Source organism: Choloepus didactylus, chromosome 9 (genome assembly GCF_015220235.1).
Source record: "Choloepus didactylus isolate mChoDid1 chromosome 9, mChoDid1.pri, whole genome shotgun sequence".
Classification (NCBI taxonomy): Eukaryota; Metazoa; Chordata; class Mammalia; order Pilosa; family Megalonychidae; genus Choloepus; species Choloepus didactylus.
The window spans coordinates 97,954,336-97,970,397 of record NC_051315.1 but is presented as its reverse complement, the minus strand read 5'-3'; the positions used below and the strand labels follow the sequence as shown (position 1 = coordinate 97,970,397).

Sequence of the window (16,062 nt, the reverse complement as noted above, 5' to 3'; positions counted from 1 at the left end):
CTAGAGACTCTGAAGTAATAAATATGGAGACAATATCAGACAGCCAAGAACGGCAGAGTAGAAAAAGACTAGGTCTCTGATGACTTCAATAAGCCACTGAATTCGCCCTGTTCAGACTTCATATATGAGACAAATAAACCTGTTTATTATACCACTATTAGTATGGTTCTCTGAGCATTTCAGCAGAATGCCCTCCTATCTTGTTACATGTTACCTGTTAATTAGTAACTTTGTGTCTATCTGAAATCAGCCTGTAACATTGATAAACATGTCATCATTCTATTCTATAAGTATTCTTATCTTCTCTTCCAGGTGATATTCCCTCAATGACATGAATCACTCATTCCATCCCATTACTCTCACCTCCCGCTTGCCACCTTCCTCCCCCAAGACTTTCTTCTAGTTAAATATGCCCATTTCTTTCTATTGTTGACAGGATTACCTGCCGTTTCATTCTATTTTTTAGTTGTTTAATACTTATAATTGATTTTATTCTAATATTTATAATATATTTGAAATTTAAAGAAATGTACAAATAATAATGGAAAAATTATCCATGCAAATTCTGCAAAGAGACAACCAATATTAACATTTTGCTGAATTTCCTTCTAGTCTTTATATATGTACACACACACACATAAATATAATTGTAGATTCTGCTTTTTTCAATTGACCTTTTATCATTAACATTTTCCACTTCATTAAATAGTCTGAAACTTCTTATTGACTGCATAATAATATACTACCTCTCTTGGATTAATATGCTATAATTTCACTCACCTCCTAATTGCTGGAAAATTAAGCACACTATGGCGAAAAATCATTATACTTAAATCTTGGAAAAATCTTTTATTTATTTATTTTTGGTAGAATAATTCCTAGAAATGACACTGTTGGGTAAAAACCAAATAGTGTTACGCAGTCTCATACAATGATCACATTGTCTTACAGCAACATAGCATCAACTTAAATACCCAACAACCATATATTGTGTGTGACATTGAGACATACATGTATTTCAGTGTTTGCAAGATCATTTCTCAACTTCCTGAATTATTTGTGAGGTTGAATATACTTATGTTTATTGGCCATTTGAATTTCTTCTTTTGTGAATTATCTGATCACATAATTTTCCAGTTTTTTATTGAAATAGTTAATTTCCAATAATTTATATGAACTCTAAACATATTAAAGATGTTAGTCCTTTGTCATGTATTTTATAATTATTCCTTTATTTTCTTGAACAAATAAAAGATGAATAAAAAGGAGTGATTATTAAAGTAGTATTTCTCAATCCCATTTTAAGAATGTTAGACTTCCCAAACTGATTAACTTTGCAGCATGTTGCTGGGTTAAAAAAAGGGACAATGTAGTCCAAAGTAAATCCTTAGGATCATTTTTTAAGTTTTACATATATTAACCATAGGAAATATCTTCACCAACTTAAGAAAAAAAATATTTTTTCCTCTCAAATATGCTACTATAAGTATTTCTCTTATATACTAGAATTTTATTTTCAAAATGAGCCTTCTAAAACATGCTTGGAAAAAAACATGGTGGTGACATATTGAACATCTGTTTAAGCCTATTACTTTCTTTCATGGCTATGCTATTCCCAATCCATTAGTGATGAAGCAGGTCATATATTTTTTCCAGTGGTGTAGACAATTTGACTGAGATGACTTTGGAAATTCTTGTCTTTAACAACTTTGCATTTTCAGCATAACAGCATATTGAAATTATGGTTTGATCATAGATAAACCTTTAAGTGTGATTTTTTAAAGAAGGATGCAGATTTAGATATCTAAAAGATTAGTTAATTTAGCCCATTTAAGAGTTAATTTATATATCTATCAATATCAAGCAACTATGCTGGGCATTGTATAAATCAGGTCATAAGACTACAGGATCTTTAAAAATTCCTTAGTTTTCTTAGCAAAGGAGGCTGTTGTAGATAGATTGCACTTGCATTATTAAGTTCTTTGATTAAAAGTAAATACAAAAATTGCTTTGTGAATAAAAATTTGCATAAATTATGAGGCTGTAATAGGTAAGCCTGTACCAAGAATTTAAACCATGTAGAATATTTTCAGTTTGAGCAACTGTGTTCTCTGATTCAGGATTTTCTGTATCATTTTGGGATATTTATCATGTCTACTAAATACTGTGTGACCCAAGATGAGCAAAATCTGTAAATATTCAGCTTACATGATATTTGCCACAACTGATATAGAACAAAATTGCTCTATAGTAATGTAATTCAATCTCATGTTGCTGCAGGTAAAAGCAAGCAGTTCAGGCATGTTTTGAATATAATTCCCATGGCACTAGGTTTATGCCCAGACTATGCTATTCTTGTGCAAACAAATTTATGGAAAATGAAAATGGGATTCATAAATAAGGAGTATGCAGTTTTTCTTTTTACTACAGAACATTTTATATTCAACTTTTTAAAAAATGCTATAAACAAAAGGAAAAACTTATAAATGAAAATTAATATAAATAGAAATATATACTGCTTGAGAAAAGGAAGGTAAGTTGTAAAGGAATACAAAGAGGAAAAAGAATGTCAGAGATAGAACAGAAGACTAGAAGGGGCTACAAACAATTTGATCTAATTAATCCTCTCTTGCAGCGCAAGTGAATTCACATGATCTAAATCAATTATGTCAAGTGATTGCCTAATTTATTCATAGATTCCTCCAATTATGAAATAAAGCCTACAGCTTTTAAGTTTTAAACAATGGCTTTCACTTTTCTATAAGTGACTGCAATGAAACTGAGGTCCTTGGCCCTCTATATTTCCTGTGTTTCCTTAAAGATGTCCATCTTTTATGAATCTTCTGCAAACACCCTTCTTCAAAATGAACAAAACTAGTATGGGTAAGTGAATGTGAGTGTGGATGCTATATTCTGCAATCTCCTAAAATATCTTTGTCCGTATTCTATTTTTGCCACTGAAATTTTGCACTTCATTCATTTATTCATTTGTTGGCACTTTTATTCACCTATTCATTCTATCATTTGACTTATGAAAGGGAAACCTGCCTACTTACTAAGATCAGTCAAATCAACCCTGGAGATCAATGGAGTTTCTGAGATTGCAGACTGATTACTCTAACGCTACCCATCCATGCATGTATCCATCCAGCCATTCACCCACCCACTCATCTACCCACCCATCCCTTCAGGATTTACTGAGCACCTACACATGCTAAGCAGTGAGGGGGTTGTCAAAAGTATACAAGTTATGCCTCTCTAGGAGCTTGCAATCTGATTGGAGTGAGAAAAGAAAATCTCACTCAGTAGGTATCCAAAAGAGTATATGATACCATATTAAAATTATTTATACCCATGGTTACTGCTATAGGAATTGAGAGAAAGAACTGGAAAAAAAATGACAGCTATCTGGAAAAGGCAAGACTTGAGTGAGTCCTGAATGAAAGAACTTTAATAGAAGTGAAGGGAGAATGAGTCTTCCCTTTTTGTAGTTAAGACTAGGAAATTAATATGCCTCACACAAAATGGAACAGCATAATGATTTGGAGCCCAGGCATCAAAGTTAAATGGGAATGAATTCAAATCCCAGCTCCATGACATACTAGCTATGTCTACTTACACAAGTCAGTCTCTTTGAACACTGGTTGCATCATTTGTTAAAATGGTAATAGAACTGCTGTATGAAAAACAGTGCCTGGAAGAATAGCAGGTACTCAAAAAATATCAGCAGTTTCTACTAATGCTTTACCTCTTTTTCTTCTTCATATACTAGTTTAATAGGTATGATCACTACCTTGAAAATCTGGCTGAGGCATCTGACCGTTTTATTGTGTACAAGGGAAAGTCCCTGGTTTCTAGCCTCAGACATTCAGTAAGGTATTAGTAGTTATTTTACTGTACATGTGCTATTCTTTATGGGGCATATTGCAGTGCAGTGAGACACAGCTTGTCATCACAGTCCATGGTTAATTCATGCTTAATTATAGCCTTGTTCTTTCGATGTGCTCTGCAGTTTATTGTTACTTATTCATTGGCTATGGACACTTTTCCACCCTGGAGATTTCTCTGTCAGGTTGTAATCTGTGTCACAGAATTGCTCCACATGTCCCAGCTTGTCAGCAGTCCTTCTCTCACCTTCTCGGACTGTTGCACATGACCTCTAAACTTCACACACTCACATCTTCTCTTTGCCAAGGGAATTCCTTAGAGCACCAGTCTTATGAGATGGTCTGTACTAAAGGGTTCTGTGATCAAATGCTTTGGGAAATCCGGTGTATATTATATCTTGGAGACCCATGGAGACTCTTGGCCTGATAATGTGCATAAAATAGATTAAAAATTGTGGATAATTCTGTATTTAAGAAGACTGTTTAACTTTCTTTAACTCAGCATTTCCCAAGTTACCGTATCATTCTTTATTATATTATTCAAGTCACTATTACTAAGACATTCAAACTATTAAGTCCCAATTAAATTTCTGTAGAAACCTACTTTTATATTAACACATCCTATTTTATATTTTATACATTATATTTGTATCTATTTTATATTTAAATATATATATATATTAACAAATACATAATTTAGGCTATAGCTAGTAGACTATCCACCTTACTTGTAATTTGCTCCTAATCTTCTTGGGTCCAGACAAAGCACTGGGATAATTTACCTGACATCTACTGATTTACTAGGTAGACAATTAAAAGTCTCTAGTGCAACTCAACTTTTACTCAATTTAGGTGCTATTAGAATTATTTCCAGATTTGGAAAATAGGCTAAATTTTTTCCAATTCCTTGGTATGCCCTTGTTTTACTTTTAAGGAATTTCAGATGAAACCTTTGTAGGCTCTCACTGTTCTTTCCAGATAATTCTGAAGAGGGTGGGGATTATGCCAGCTAGGTCCTAGATCCACAGAGGGTGGATCAACTTATTCCCAGTTAATTTGAAACCATCATGCTTGATTAGTCAGTTTCTAATTTGATCTCAATTTTAATTTTCACTTTAATTTTTATGTCATTGGATAGAGTTCCTAGTTACCTTTTCTTATGAACACTTGAAATCAAGTTGGTATTGAAACATTAGCTTTTCCAGTCATGTCTCCTCTTTCCACAATTCATAGACCTTTGTGTTTGTCATATTGAATATCTTCCTGGTGTCAACTTATTTTGTCATTACCATTTACGTCCCTAATCTGTCAAGCTTTGTTCTTGATAATATTTCTAGTACAAGGTAACATACAGAAATAAGATACTGCTTTCTGTTGTCACTAATATATATCAATAACTTAGAATAGTACAGAGGAAGCACTCAATAAGCATTTGTTTAGTGAATGAATGAATGAATGAATCAGTGGATAGATGGATGGATAGATTTTATACAAAACTGGAGTTGTATTTTCAAACTGTGGACAACTTTTCAGTCTTATGAGAACAGAGTAGGTATTTATGGTGATGTCGGTCTTTGTACTAATGTGCTTTAAAGCCAGGCCCTCTCTCTATATGTAGTGTAGTTGTTTTAGTGTTCCAGTGAAGAACTTAGAAGAAATTATTTTAAAAAGATTAACTTGACCTACATTAAGCAGTTTTTATGAGGAATTAAGTCTGAGTTGAATTTGTGCCTCTGGTTTAAAACAAAACATCTCTATATGTTTAACTAAACATTTTTTCTAAGCATTTAATGAAAGACACATGTATCAATTAATATGTGCTTTGGTGACAGCAACATACTTAGCTTTAGGGAAATGAAAGGAAAATATCCTTTCTTCCCCCTTTGAGCAAGAGCTGAGCTTTGACCTTTAATGTAGAATATTTTACATCCAAAAAGTGATATTTAATTTAGAAATTTGTAGTCTTACAGAAGACACGCTCTGATGACTCACAATAGAAATAAAAGTCAATAAATACATGGAAAAATATTTTACCCCAAAGTAAAAAGTAAAATAAAAGTGCTCATTTTAAAGCCTATAAAATTTGGCTCAGGAATTATGGAAACTTAAAATGATAAAATAATCATGATTGTTTACAAAGATTTATGTATTAGAAGGTTCTATGCATTGCTATTTCTAAGAGTGAGAAATTGGAAACAATCTCTTAGACTAAATAATATAATATTAGGCAAATAATGCTACATATATTCAAGAGCAAGCTTTAAAATTAAAAGGTAATGAAATAGAAACAAAGATGTAGACAATAACATTTAGACTTGATTTTTCTTTAAGAACACAAAATAAAAAGTATATATTCAGTACAATCACTTTTGGGGAAAATTAGTATGTAAAAAATGTGTGTGCATGTGCACGCGTGTGTATATATATTTGACAATGACTAAGGGTATTTAGCTTTTTAAAGAAAAAAATTGCAAATACTGCACCTAAAGATGAGATAGTTTTACCTCTCTACAGTAGTTTCGATCTCTGCAGAAAGTATTGCCAATAACAAGTTATTATCATTCAGAATGCCACTTGGTAAAGATAACTATGAAACTGCCAAACTTCATTTAACACATATAACCTGTATCATTACATTATTATTACATATAATTATGTCATTATATACAATTATATATTTATTTACATATAATATCTCCAGTTAACTATAAGACAATTAAAATGGATTTGGTTCATATTCACAAGGATTGAAGTATTTTGTTCCCTTCTTTGAATAGCTTCCTTAGCTTCATATTTTTATGAAGATATTCTTATACTAGTACAAAAGCTGTTTAAAAAGGAACCAAACATTTTAATAGGAAAGAATTTCATTTAAATAGGAACAGAAATAAAGATAGTTTGGATTTTTTTGGTGGGGGGGTGGGTAGGAGGCGTCTGAGAGAGTTGTGCCTCTTACTAATTCATTCAGCAAATGGTAAATAAGAGCAATTATGTTTAAGACATTTGAGAACATTTATTCATAGGGTGAGGTGGAATATACCACAACTGTGAGACAAGTCTAGAAACACTAGTATAAAAGTACAATTTCTACACAAAGGCACCATTTTCCAATTAATAGTAGCAACAAACACTAAGTCAAATTCTTCTTGAAAACATATTTCTTAGAGAATATAGAAAATAAAGCAGGAGAAAATAAAGCCAAACATGAATCTTTCTTCTCACTTGTCTGTTTTCCAAACTATCTTTATTTCTGCATTTTCATTTTTAAATGTAGCCAGTATCTGAAATCTAATGGCATGTTAAATTTTAGTTAGTCCAAATGTTGTCTTTCTTAATGTCTTAAAAGATGCCTGCTTTGGATCCTGTCATGGCAGTTATTCCAAGGTCCTCTTAATGTTTTTTCTTTTCTCACTGAATTTTTACTAAGATTTGAGCCTCACCCTGATATACAATTTCTCTACAATGAAATGTAGAGCATCAGCTGAGGTGAAAAACATACTGAAGAAAGCACTCCATGTAATAAACCAAATTTTAAGAGACCAGAACATTTCAGTTCTAAGAGGATAACGAAGCTTCTCCATTGATCAAAATTTCCAGAGCACACATAAGGGTACCAAGGCAAATTTCATAAAAATCTGCATGGTTTTGTTACTGGCGGATTATCATTGTTGAAGGTTCAAATGTGAACACTTCCACACTTTGTAGTTTTCTTTACGTCACTAGTGGGAAAATCAAGCATTGGGTTTCCCTCCAGACTCTGAATTTTTAAATTATCTATATATTCCACTAAACAGCTCGCTATTAAATGAGTAAATAAATAAATAAACAAACAAATAAAAATAAAATAAAATCTTAGTGAAAAACAATATGGCAACATTTGAAACCATTTGTGACTCCATGATCCAATTAAGGTTCTACATCTGAAATTTGTGGGCAACCTCCTTCCAAGCATTTTAAAATACTTACTTGGGAATTTACTTATACTGGACAATTTAAATCAATCATCAGTTACAAGAAAAATCTGTAGGAGAAGCAGAGGCTCACCTCTAATAATACTAACATTATGCTCTCCATGACTGCAACTACTGTTCAGAACAACACCGACTGACTCGCTTACATTCTAGGATCAGGTTAAGTAAGAAAGATTTGATTTGATCTTTGCTTCAAAGATTTTTTTTGTGGGGGGTGGGGTGGGTAGGAGTCGTCTGAGAGAGTTGTGCCTCTTACTAATTCATTCAGCAAATGGTAAATAAGAGCAATTATGTTTAAAACATTTGAGAACATTTATTCATAGGGTGAGGTGGAATATACCACAACTGTGAGACAAGTCTAGAAACATTAATTAGTATAGACTTCATGGACTGTCTTAATTCATGTATCTAATTTTTCCTCTCATACCAAACATGCCACAAGCCAGAATTCACTTATCCATCATCTCTATTATCTTCCTAGATTTCAGAGCTTGTAAGCTTAGTGTGACTTCTTATGAGACTATCATTGTTTGACATATTTGGGTTGTGGATTCAATTTTAAACAGATTTGAGTTTTTCCACATTAGCCATGAAAACATTCCCAAGTTATCAATCTTTCAGGCAAAATATCTTTACTTCTTTCAGCTGTTTTTCACCTGATGTGGTTTCTAGGCCTCTCAGCAATATTTGGCTGTATTCTACATTGTCTTTGCCACTATTGAAATATTGTACCCGGAATTAAATATAATACTCTAAATGTGTTATTACCAGATAAGGGTAAAATGAGGCTGTTGACTCCCTTGATCTGAAAACACTGACTAATTTTGAGGGTGATAGTGTCAGGCAAGCAGCTAAAATCCAAAGATCTTCTTCAAGAAATATTATACCGGGTCTCCTAAATCCTATATATGAATAATTGTACTTTTGAAACCTTACTTTAGGACATTACCTTTATTTTTCACCCCCTTCCTTAAGAGCATCCCTACCCTCTAATCATTGTATCTACATGAATCTGGCTTCAGAAAAATCACCTCTGTCTGAAATACTATTATTTATTCCTTCATATACAACTTTATCTATTTACTCCTTTAGAACGAAAACACCATAAAGGTGGTAACTTTGTCTTATTTACCTGATATTGCCTGGAATATAGTAGGAATTCAATACATACCTGTTGGATGAGTGCATCATTCTTTGATAAGTCTATTTTCAATTCGAGAGAAATTATTTGAACCCTAATTCTGTCATCTAATATATTACTCAACTGTCTGAGATTTGTGTCTACCTAAAGTTTGGTAAACATGCCTTCATGTGTTCATCCAAATTGCATTCATCCAGTCTTCATCAAATTACATGGAGTTTTAGTAAAACACAAGAAGAGGGGCCAAGTACAGAATCTTATGGTATACGTTATTTAATTCCCCGCAGGGTGACATTGAGCTACTGCCTAGCACATTTCAGGAAAGGACATTCTAATGCTATCACCTCCTGGCTGTATCATTTGGCCCATAAGTTTTGATCACAAAACAATGTGAAATACTTTTATAAAAATCAAAATACACTATGTTTATAAGTTTTCTCTGATTTTTCAGTCTATAAATCCATGTTTCAGGGAACCCATGGAGATTACTGGTGCCCACCACTTTTTATCTTTTTTCATCAAGTTCACAACTATTGAGATCACTAGTTGCTTCTGGAGTTCATCTCTGTGAAAATTAATAATCTGCTTCGTGTCTTCCAGTGTGAGGCCTACTCTTCATAATTTCTTGACCAGAGAGGTACACTTCACAATCGCAATCCTTTTCATGAACAGAGATATAAATTCTCTAGACTTCCATTCCCTAGCTACCATGATTTTCCAGTTTGGACACCATTCTCTTGTTGCATAAAGATAAAATCGACACAGGAACTGAGTGGCTCTGCTTTCTACATGACATCTGTTGGGTGCCATAAACAATGGGCCACCTCACCCACTTTCTTTTTTGTGCTCTAAAAATAGCTTGGTTATCTAACTGTTATTATTAGGTTTGCAAGCCTGATCTCATGCAGCTGTTTAGCCCTTCCTGCATCTTTTAGATTACTGTTACTCTTTTCTTTACTATTTGCTTCTCTTTTCCTCTTTTTTTACATAGCCAAGGTTATCAGTGAGTTCTTGAAGCAGCCACACTAGTGTCTTCAGATGTCTCTCTCTTTTCTTCCTGTCTGAGATAAGTTATCATCATAATGCCAGAATTTCCTTTTGGAAATCTTTCTCTAACTCTTGAGCTTTCATTTCCTTTTAGGATTTCAATCTAGGCACATGCAGCATGCACCATTTCTCCCATTTACTATTGAATCCCCCATGTTTAATACACTTCCTGGTACACAGTAGGTACTCAATAAATGTTTAATGAATGAGTAAACATTCTCTGTCCTTTCTTAATTTTGACTTCTTGAAGCTTAGGGCATGTATCTGAGTATGTCCTTGAACTCTTCCTCATATATTATATATGGTAAATGGACACATTTATTTTAATGTTACCATTAATTCTTCTTTACCAACCAGTTTTGCTTTCATCATCTTTAGAGGTATTAATTTTTGATGGACAACAAAGAATATCCATGAAAATAGATACCATATTTAGAAATATATATTAACTAATTCCTAAACTTAATTAATACTTCACTGCCACAGTTACCAGACTATACAATTTTCTAAATTTCTCCTGTGTATTCAGTCTTCTTGATTTTGCATATGGAAATACTTCACTATACAAAAAATAATTTAAAAAAGAAAGTTTTAGAATATTAGAGTAGGATTAATGTTTTTCCTGCCCACCTTTAATCTGATACTAGACGGGAGAGGGATGTCTGACAGGTTTAATAGTGTTACATTTAAAATGTGACCTAAATATTTACCTTTGCTGATATGAGAAATCAGTTGAATTATAATTTACTCCAGCATTAGATTTCTACAAATATTCCCTAATTTAGAAAATGTTTGAACAAGCAACTGACAGAAAATAAAATTGCTGAATCACATACCTTGGGAAAAAAAAAAAAAAAAAAACAACCAGTCTATCTATCCCCTTGATTTTAGGGAGAGCTATTCAAGACAAACATTTTTTATTGCATGGAATGTTAGCAATCTTCGTTGTCAGGAAACTTCCTAAAATTTCGTCTAAATGCCTCATGCATCACTTTAAGCTCATTTCCTCTCATTTAACAGAAGTAGGACAGCTGGCCAGCATCTTCCAACTGCACTGCCCCCAGTCATCCCTTAAGCATGTTACAGAACACCCTTCTTGAAATGGGAGTGAGGAGGCCCATTTGAAACAGGAGACAAAACTGTCAAAAAGAAAAAAGAAAAAAAGAAAAAAATCTTGTGGGAACTAGCATTTCAACTTCACTTTGAAAAGGGCTCTAGATTAGGTCAAGGAAGGGTCCCAAATACTTAAGTGCCATCTTCTGAATAATTCAGACTAATTCCGAAATAGTATTACTGGGTCATAAAACACCCGGCCTGAAAATTAAAAGATTTTTATGCCTCATCAAACAGTCTTTTGAGTGTAACTTTCTGGTATACTGCCAACAAGGGCAGTTCTTTGGGGGAAAACCCATGCCAAAGGCCAAAGAGGCAGCTGTGTTATTCAGCTCCTGAGAGTTTCCAACTCAACACCCACACAAGCTCAATTATGAACAAATTAAGGGATCCAGACCGAACATAGTAATTCTGGTAATTTAAATAAATAGAGGAAAGTCTACAATTAGTAGGAAAAGATGGATTTTCTGGGAAGTCCAGAAGTATCTATCCAGTCTCTTAAATGGCATTCTAACCCCTTTAAATAAGCATAGTTATATCCAATTATTTAAAAGTAAGTTTCCTTTTACTCATCATTTTAATCATATATGATTTGACTTAAATGTGACCACATGCATGCTAGAAAAAGTATCCACAAAATAGTAAAGTAGAATATCCTCCAAAGAAAATCTATAATGGCTATATAAGAATTAAAAACATTGAGTAAAATTATAGTCAGTTTTACACCTACATTTTAAAACACATAGATTATATGCTACTCATTTCTAGAACGGTATGATATACAGTCTGTAGTTAATCAAATGGGTAACTTTTCAAGTATAGAGAATAATTTAGGGCTATTCAAAAAGATAAATAACTAGATGTATTTGTAATGTAATGTAACTAGATACATTAATAGAATAAAGAACAAAATACACATGATCATCCTGGACAGATCCTCAAAATCAATTTTCTAAAATCCAGCCTCCATTACTGATTTTTAAAAGGAAGCTCAAGTTCAAAGGAACTTTGAACCAACAGCAAAGTCATAATTATTGGAAGGACACACACACACACACACACACACAGTGGAGGCATTTTTGTTTAATCTATAAAAAGTGATCTTAATGAACTTTTTCTAAAGTTGATGTGGGAGAGTAAACACATGTGAAAATCAAATTTTACAAGAGAAGAAAAAGTAAGAGTAAGACTGCCATATAAATTAGCAAAATGCAATATAACAGCATGGTGATTTAAATAGAGTGAGGCTGGTATGAGAATAGACTAATATATTAATAGAATAGCAAGCCCAGAAACCAACCTGTGCATGTAAGGGAATTTAGTATTTGTTACAACTGCATTCCATGTTAAAGAGAAAGGATGTCAAAACTAATAAATGCTATTAATAACTTGCTTATTTACATAGAGAAAAATTTTCCTGACTCAAACACTTTTTAAAAAAGCCCTTAAAAGTACTACAAGAAAATCAATGAGATAAATATAAACTCCAAAAGTCATAAAAGAAAAGATGGAAATATTAACCTATACGACTAAAACCTTTTATCTTAATAGTAAATGCTATCATAAGCAAATTAAAAAGACAATTAATAGATTGTAAGAAATTATTTGCAATAAGTGTAACAATATCCTAAAACTAAAAGAGAAAAAGAATTGACAAATTGAAACATTGACAAAGGATATAAATATGTAATTTGAAGAATAAGAAATTCAAGTGGACCACATTCCCTCTCCCCCCAAAATCTCTAATAAGCCCAAGTTCCATAAAAAGGGAAGAGAAAAGTAAATTGTAAATCAAGTAATTTAACAGTAGGCTACTATTATCTAAAAGAGGTACAATATAATAAAGACTTACATAGATAGCTGGAGCAAATCATAGATAGATAGGTAGAGTGCTTTCTACAAGGATATACATAACAAATTGTTTTAAAACCATGCTTGTATTTGAGAAATAGGGAAGGGAGATGGAGTAAGAATTTTCACAGTTACAATTGTTTGTCTTTGGAAATACAATCAAGAAAAATAACTGAAACCCACTCACCTTTAAAATAGTTTGAACATATGAACAGTGAATCAGTAATACACAAGTTAAAATACTAGCTTAGGCTCAGCAGAAAAAAAAAAAAGAAACAAAGAAGGTCCTGGTGCTGTACTTTAGCTTTGAGGACTCCTACAGACTTTATAAAGCAGGGATATCCAGGATAAACTGCACAATAATAGGAGTTTTCTTGTTTTCTTTTTCTCATTGTCGTTAATTTTTAGTTGGAACCAAATGAAATTGCTATTTTCCTACCTCAAAAACACAGTCAAATAAATACCTCAGGGTTTGCTTTTTTTTTTTTTTTTTGGTTGTTGTTGTTTTGTTTTGTTTTATTTTTTCAAGAATGGACCTTGACCCCATTGAGGATTGTTCCAATAAGCAAAGTCACCAAATGTTTTAGCAAATATATTATTTTCTTAGATGGACCCCAAAAGTCTTCCTCAAGACTGTTAGCTTTGAAATGACTTCCTTCTTGCAAGGGGCAGAACCTTGACAGTTTCTTTTAAACATGGTTTTACAACATGCTATTCAATATTTCTTCTGCATGGTATGTTTTAGCCAATACTTTTATTTTGGCACTTGTGTCCTAAAGAAAATAGCTCATGAGTTGCCCAATTGTGTAAATTGAATAAACATTACCACCATTGTTGTCATTCATGGTATAAGTACAAATGCAAAAGGCGATTGCAAACTACATATATTTTGCAAAGGCAACGCCAATTTAAAAGAGAAAACTTCTCAAAAACAAAGTTTCAGTATTAAAAAAATATAAACAGAAATACTTACAACTGGATATGCCCTAGGTTTTATTTTTTGATGGAGTTGATATTATCTTTCTTTTTCTTAAAAAAAAAAAGTTTTTTTCTCCCCCTACTGCAGGGGTCTTTTTAGAACCACATTACCAGCTATTCTTTTTTTTTAATTAAATGAGGAAAACAACAGCATATCTATGCTTTTCAAACTTAAGAGCATTTTCATCCATTAATTTCTTTATAGAGAATTTGGAAATACAGGATAAGAAATGTTTATCAAGTATTCTATAACAAATTGTTCTTTAAATTATTAGTAATAACCCATGTCACTGTAATGCATTATTCCTTTGGTTTGTCAAAGGTTCATGCTTCAGAAAATATTCTTTTCTGACCAGTGCTCAAGACAGTTTCTTGTTGAGTCTCTCACTATAGGTGATTAGAGCAAATGCATCCCAGTGATCTAGTTAATTTATAGAGAATAGAATCATTTTCTCTTGTTTCATCATGATTGAACATTTTTCTGAACTCCTGTAAATGAGTAACAGATAAGCACTATTTATCAGATTGTTTTATGGAGCACAGTTCTGATTACTCTATTTTCTTGTGGTAACTAATGAAATACGTAATATGCCTTGAGAAAAAAAATGCAAAGCTTGGGCTGTGAGCATTCAGGAAGCAGTGAATATTTTGCTGAGAATTTAGTTTGTACTTGCAGTCTAATAGCTCTCTCTTCAAGAGCCCCTGGGAGGGGAGCAATGTTCTTGGGTATCTGAGATGTCCTCCAAGGTTCCATGTCCCAGGGCCTGAGGGTCACAGCTCTCAAGAGTGAAGGTTGGCAGGGGCCCTTGCTTCGCCCTGGCAGCTGAGTCCCCCAGAAATTCCTTGTGGAGCTCAAAACCTCAAAGAGGTAGTTCAGGCACTGAACCCAGGGTACCCTGACTCCCTCACACTGGTAAACAGAGTCACGGGATTTGGAGGCGGGCATTTAAAGATATTGATCTTCTCCACTGCTACCATCCTTACCCATCACAAATGGAGAAGAAGGGAAGGATGGGAAACACTGTGGGAGAGAATTCATTTAACCACATTATCCTCCCAAGCTCAGCAACAGGTATGTATACTAAAAAAAAGAGAAGGCACTGACAGAAGCAAGTGTGAAAATGCAAAGGAAGGTGAGTTATTAAGTTGCTTACAGCATTTAGACCCTCGAGAAGAAATCATATTTTTCTGACGTATAAAGGGAGGACATTTTATGGGCTACTTTATAAAAATAAATCATGTATCTTTCTTTTAAAAAGTGGTTATTACAATCAAATGTGTGAGAGAAGACAGGAAGATAAGATGACCATTATCCCCTCCTCCAAGCTTTGGCACTTCTTGCTCCCTAAAGTTTCAGTTTAAGGAACAAAACTGGACATCCAGGAAGACGGATGGGCTGAGGCTGGAGAATTGACCTGGATGTCACCTCACCGCACTTACCAAGGTCCATGCTCTTTGAGGCTTTCAGGCTAATTGATTCAGGCTGCCTGGCTGGTGTCACAGATCTGAAGTTGATGTGCTCATCTGTAAAACAGACCGCGGAGTCCGCTCCAGAGCTGCAGGAAGAAGTCACACTGTGTTTAAGTTTAAAATAAAACCTTTTTTTAAAATAGGAAACAGTGCTCATTTTTAAAATCCAAAACGCAGCAAGCTTTAGTGAATATTCTGATTATAAAAAAATCAATATATTCTGCTGATAAAGTAATTTAAACACTACAAACACTTTGAAAAAGTAATCAATTGTTTAGATATCTCTATGCAAATTCTTAGTTTGACCTTCATAATATACATAGGTTCATGATATGTATCTGTTCTATTTTTACACAATAGTATGTTGTGGACATATTTCCAGTTAATAAATATAGTTATATTGTTTTCAATGGCTTTGTATTAATATAGCAGAATTTAGCACTATCGGTGTTCATTTAAGTCATTTCCAGATTTTTTTTTATTAGAGAAATTGTGCGTTTACAGAACAATCATGCATAAAATATGGGATTCCTATACACTACCCCTCTACAAACACCCTGCAATTGGTGGTGTGGAACCCGGTAGAATAAACATAGCACATTTT

The 16,062-nt window shown here is 33.3% G+C and overlaps 1 protein-coding gene across 2 annotated transcripts in view; it reads right to left on the bottom strand.

The window, feature by feature from the left end:
- The window catches only part of PARD3B (par-3 family cell polarity regulator beta), a 1,159,791-nt gene that overhangs the window by 402,527 nt on the left and 741,202 nt on the right, over positions 1 to 16,062 (bottom strand). For both annotated transcript variants that reach the window (XM_037849784.1, XM_037849785.1), the window contains exon 15: positions 15,429 to 15,544. In XM_037849784.1, coding sequence (XP_037705712.1) covers positions 15,429 to 15,544 — 116 coding nt within the window. The remainder of the gene's footprint in view (positions 1 to 15,428; positions 15,545 to 16,062) is intronic.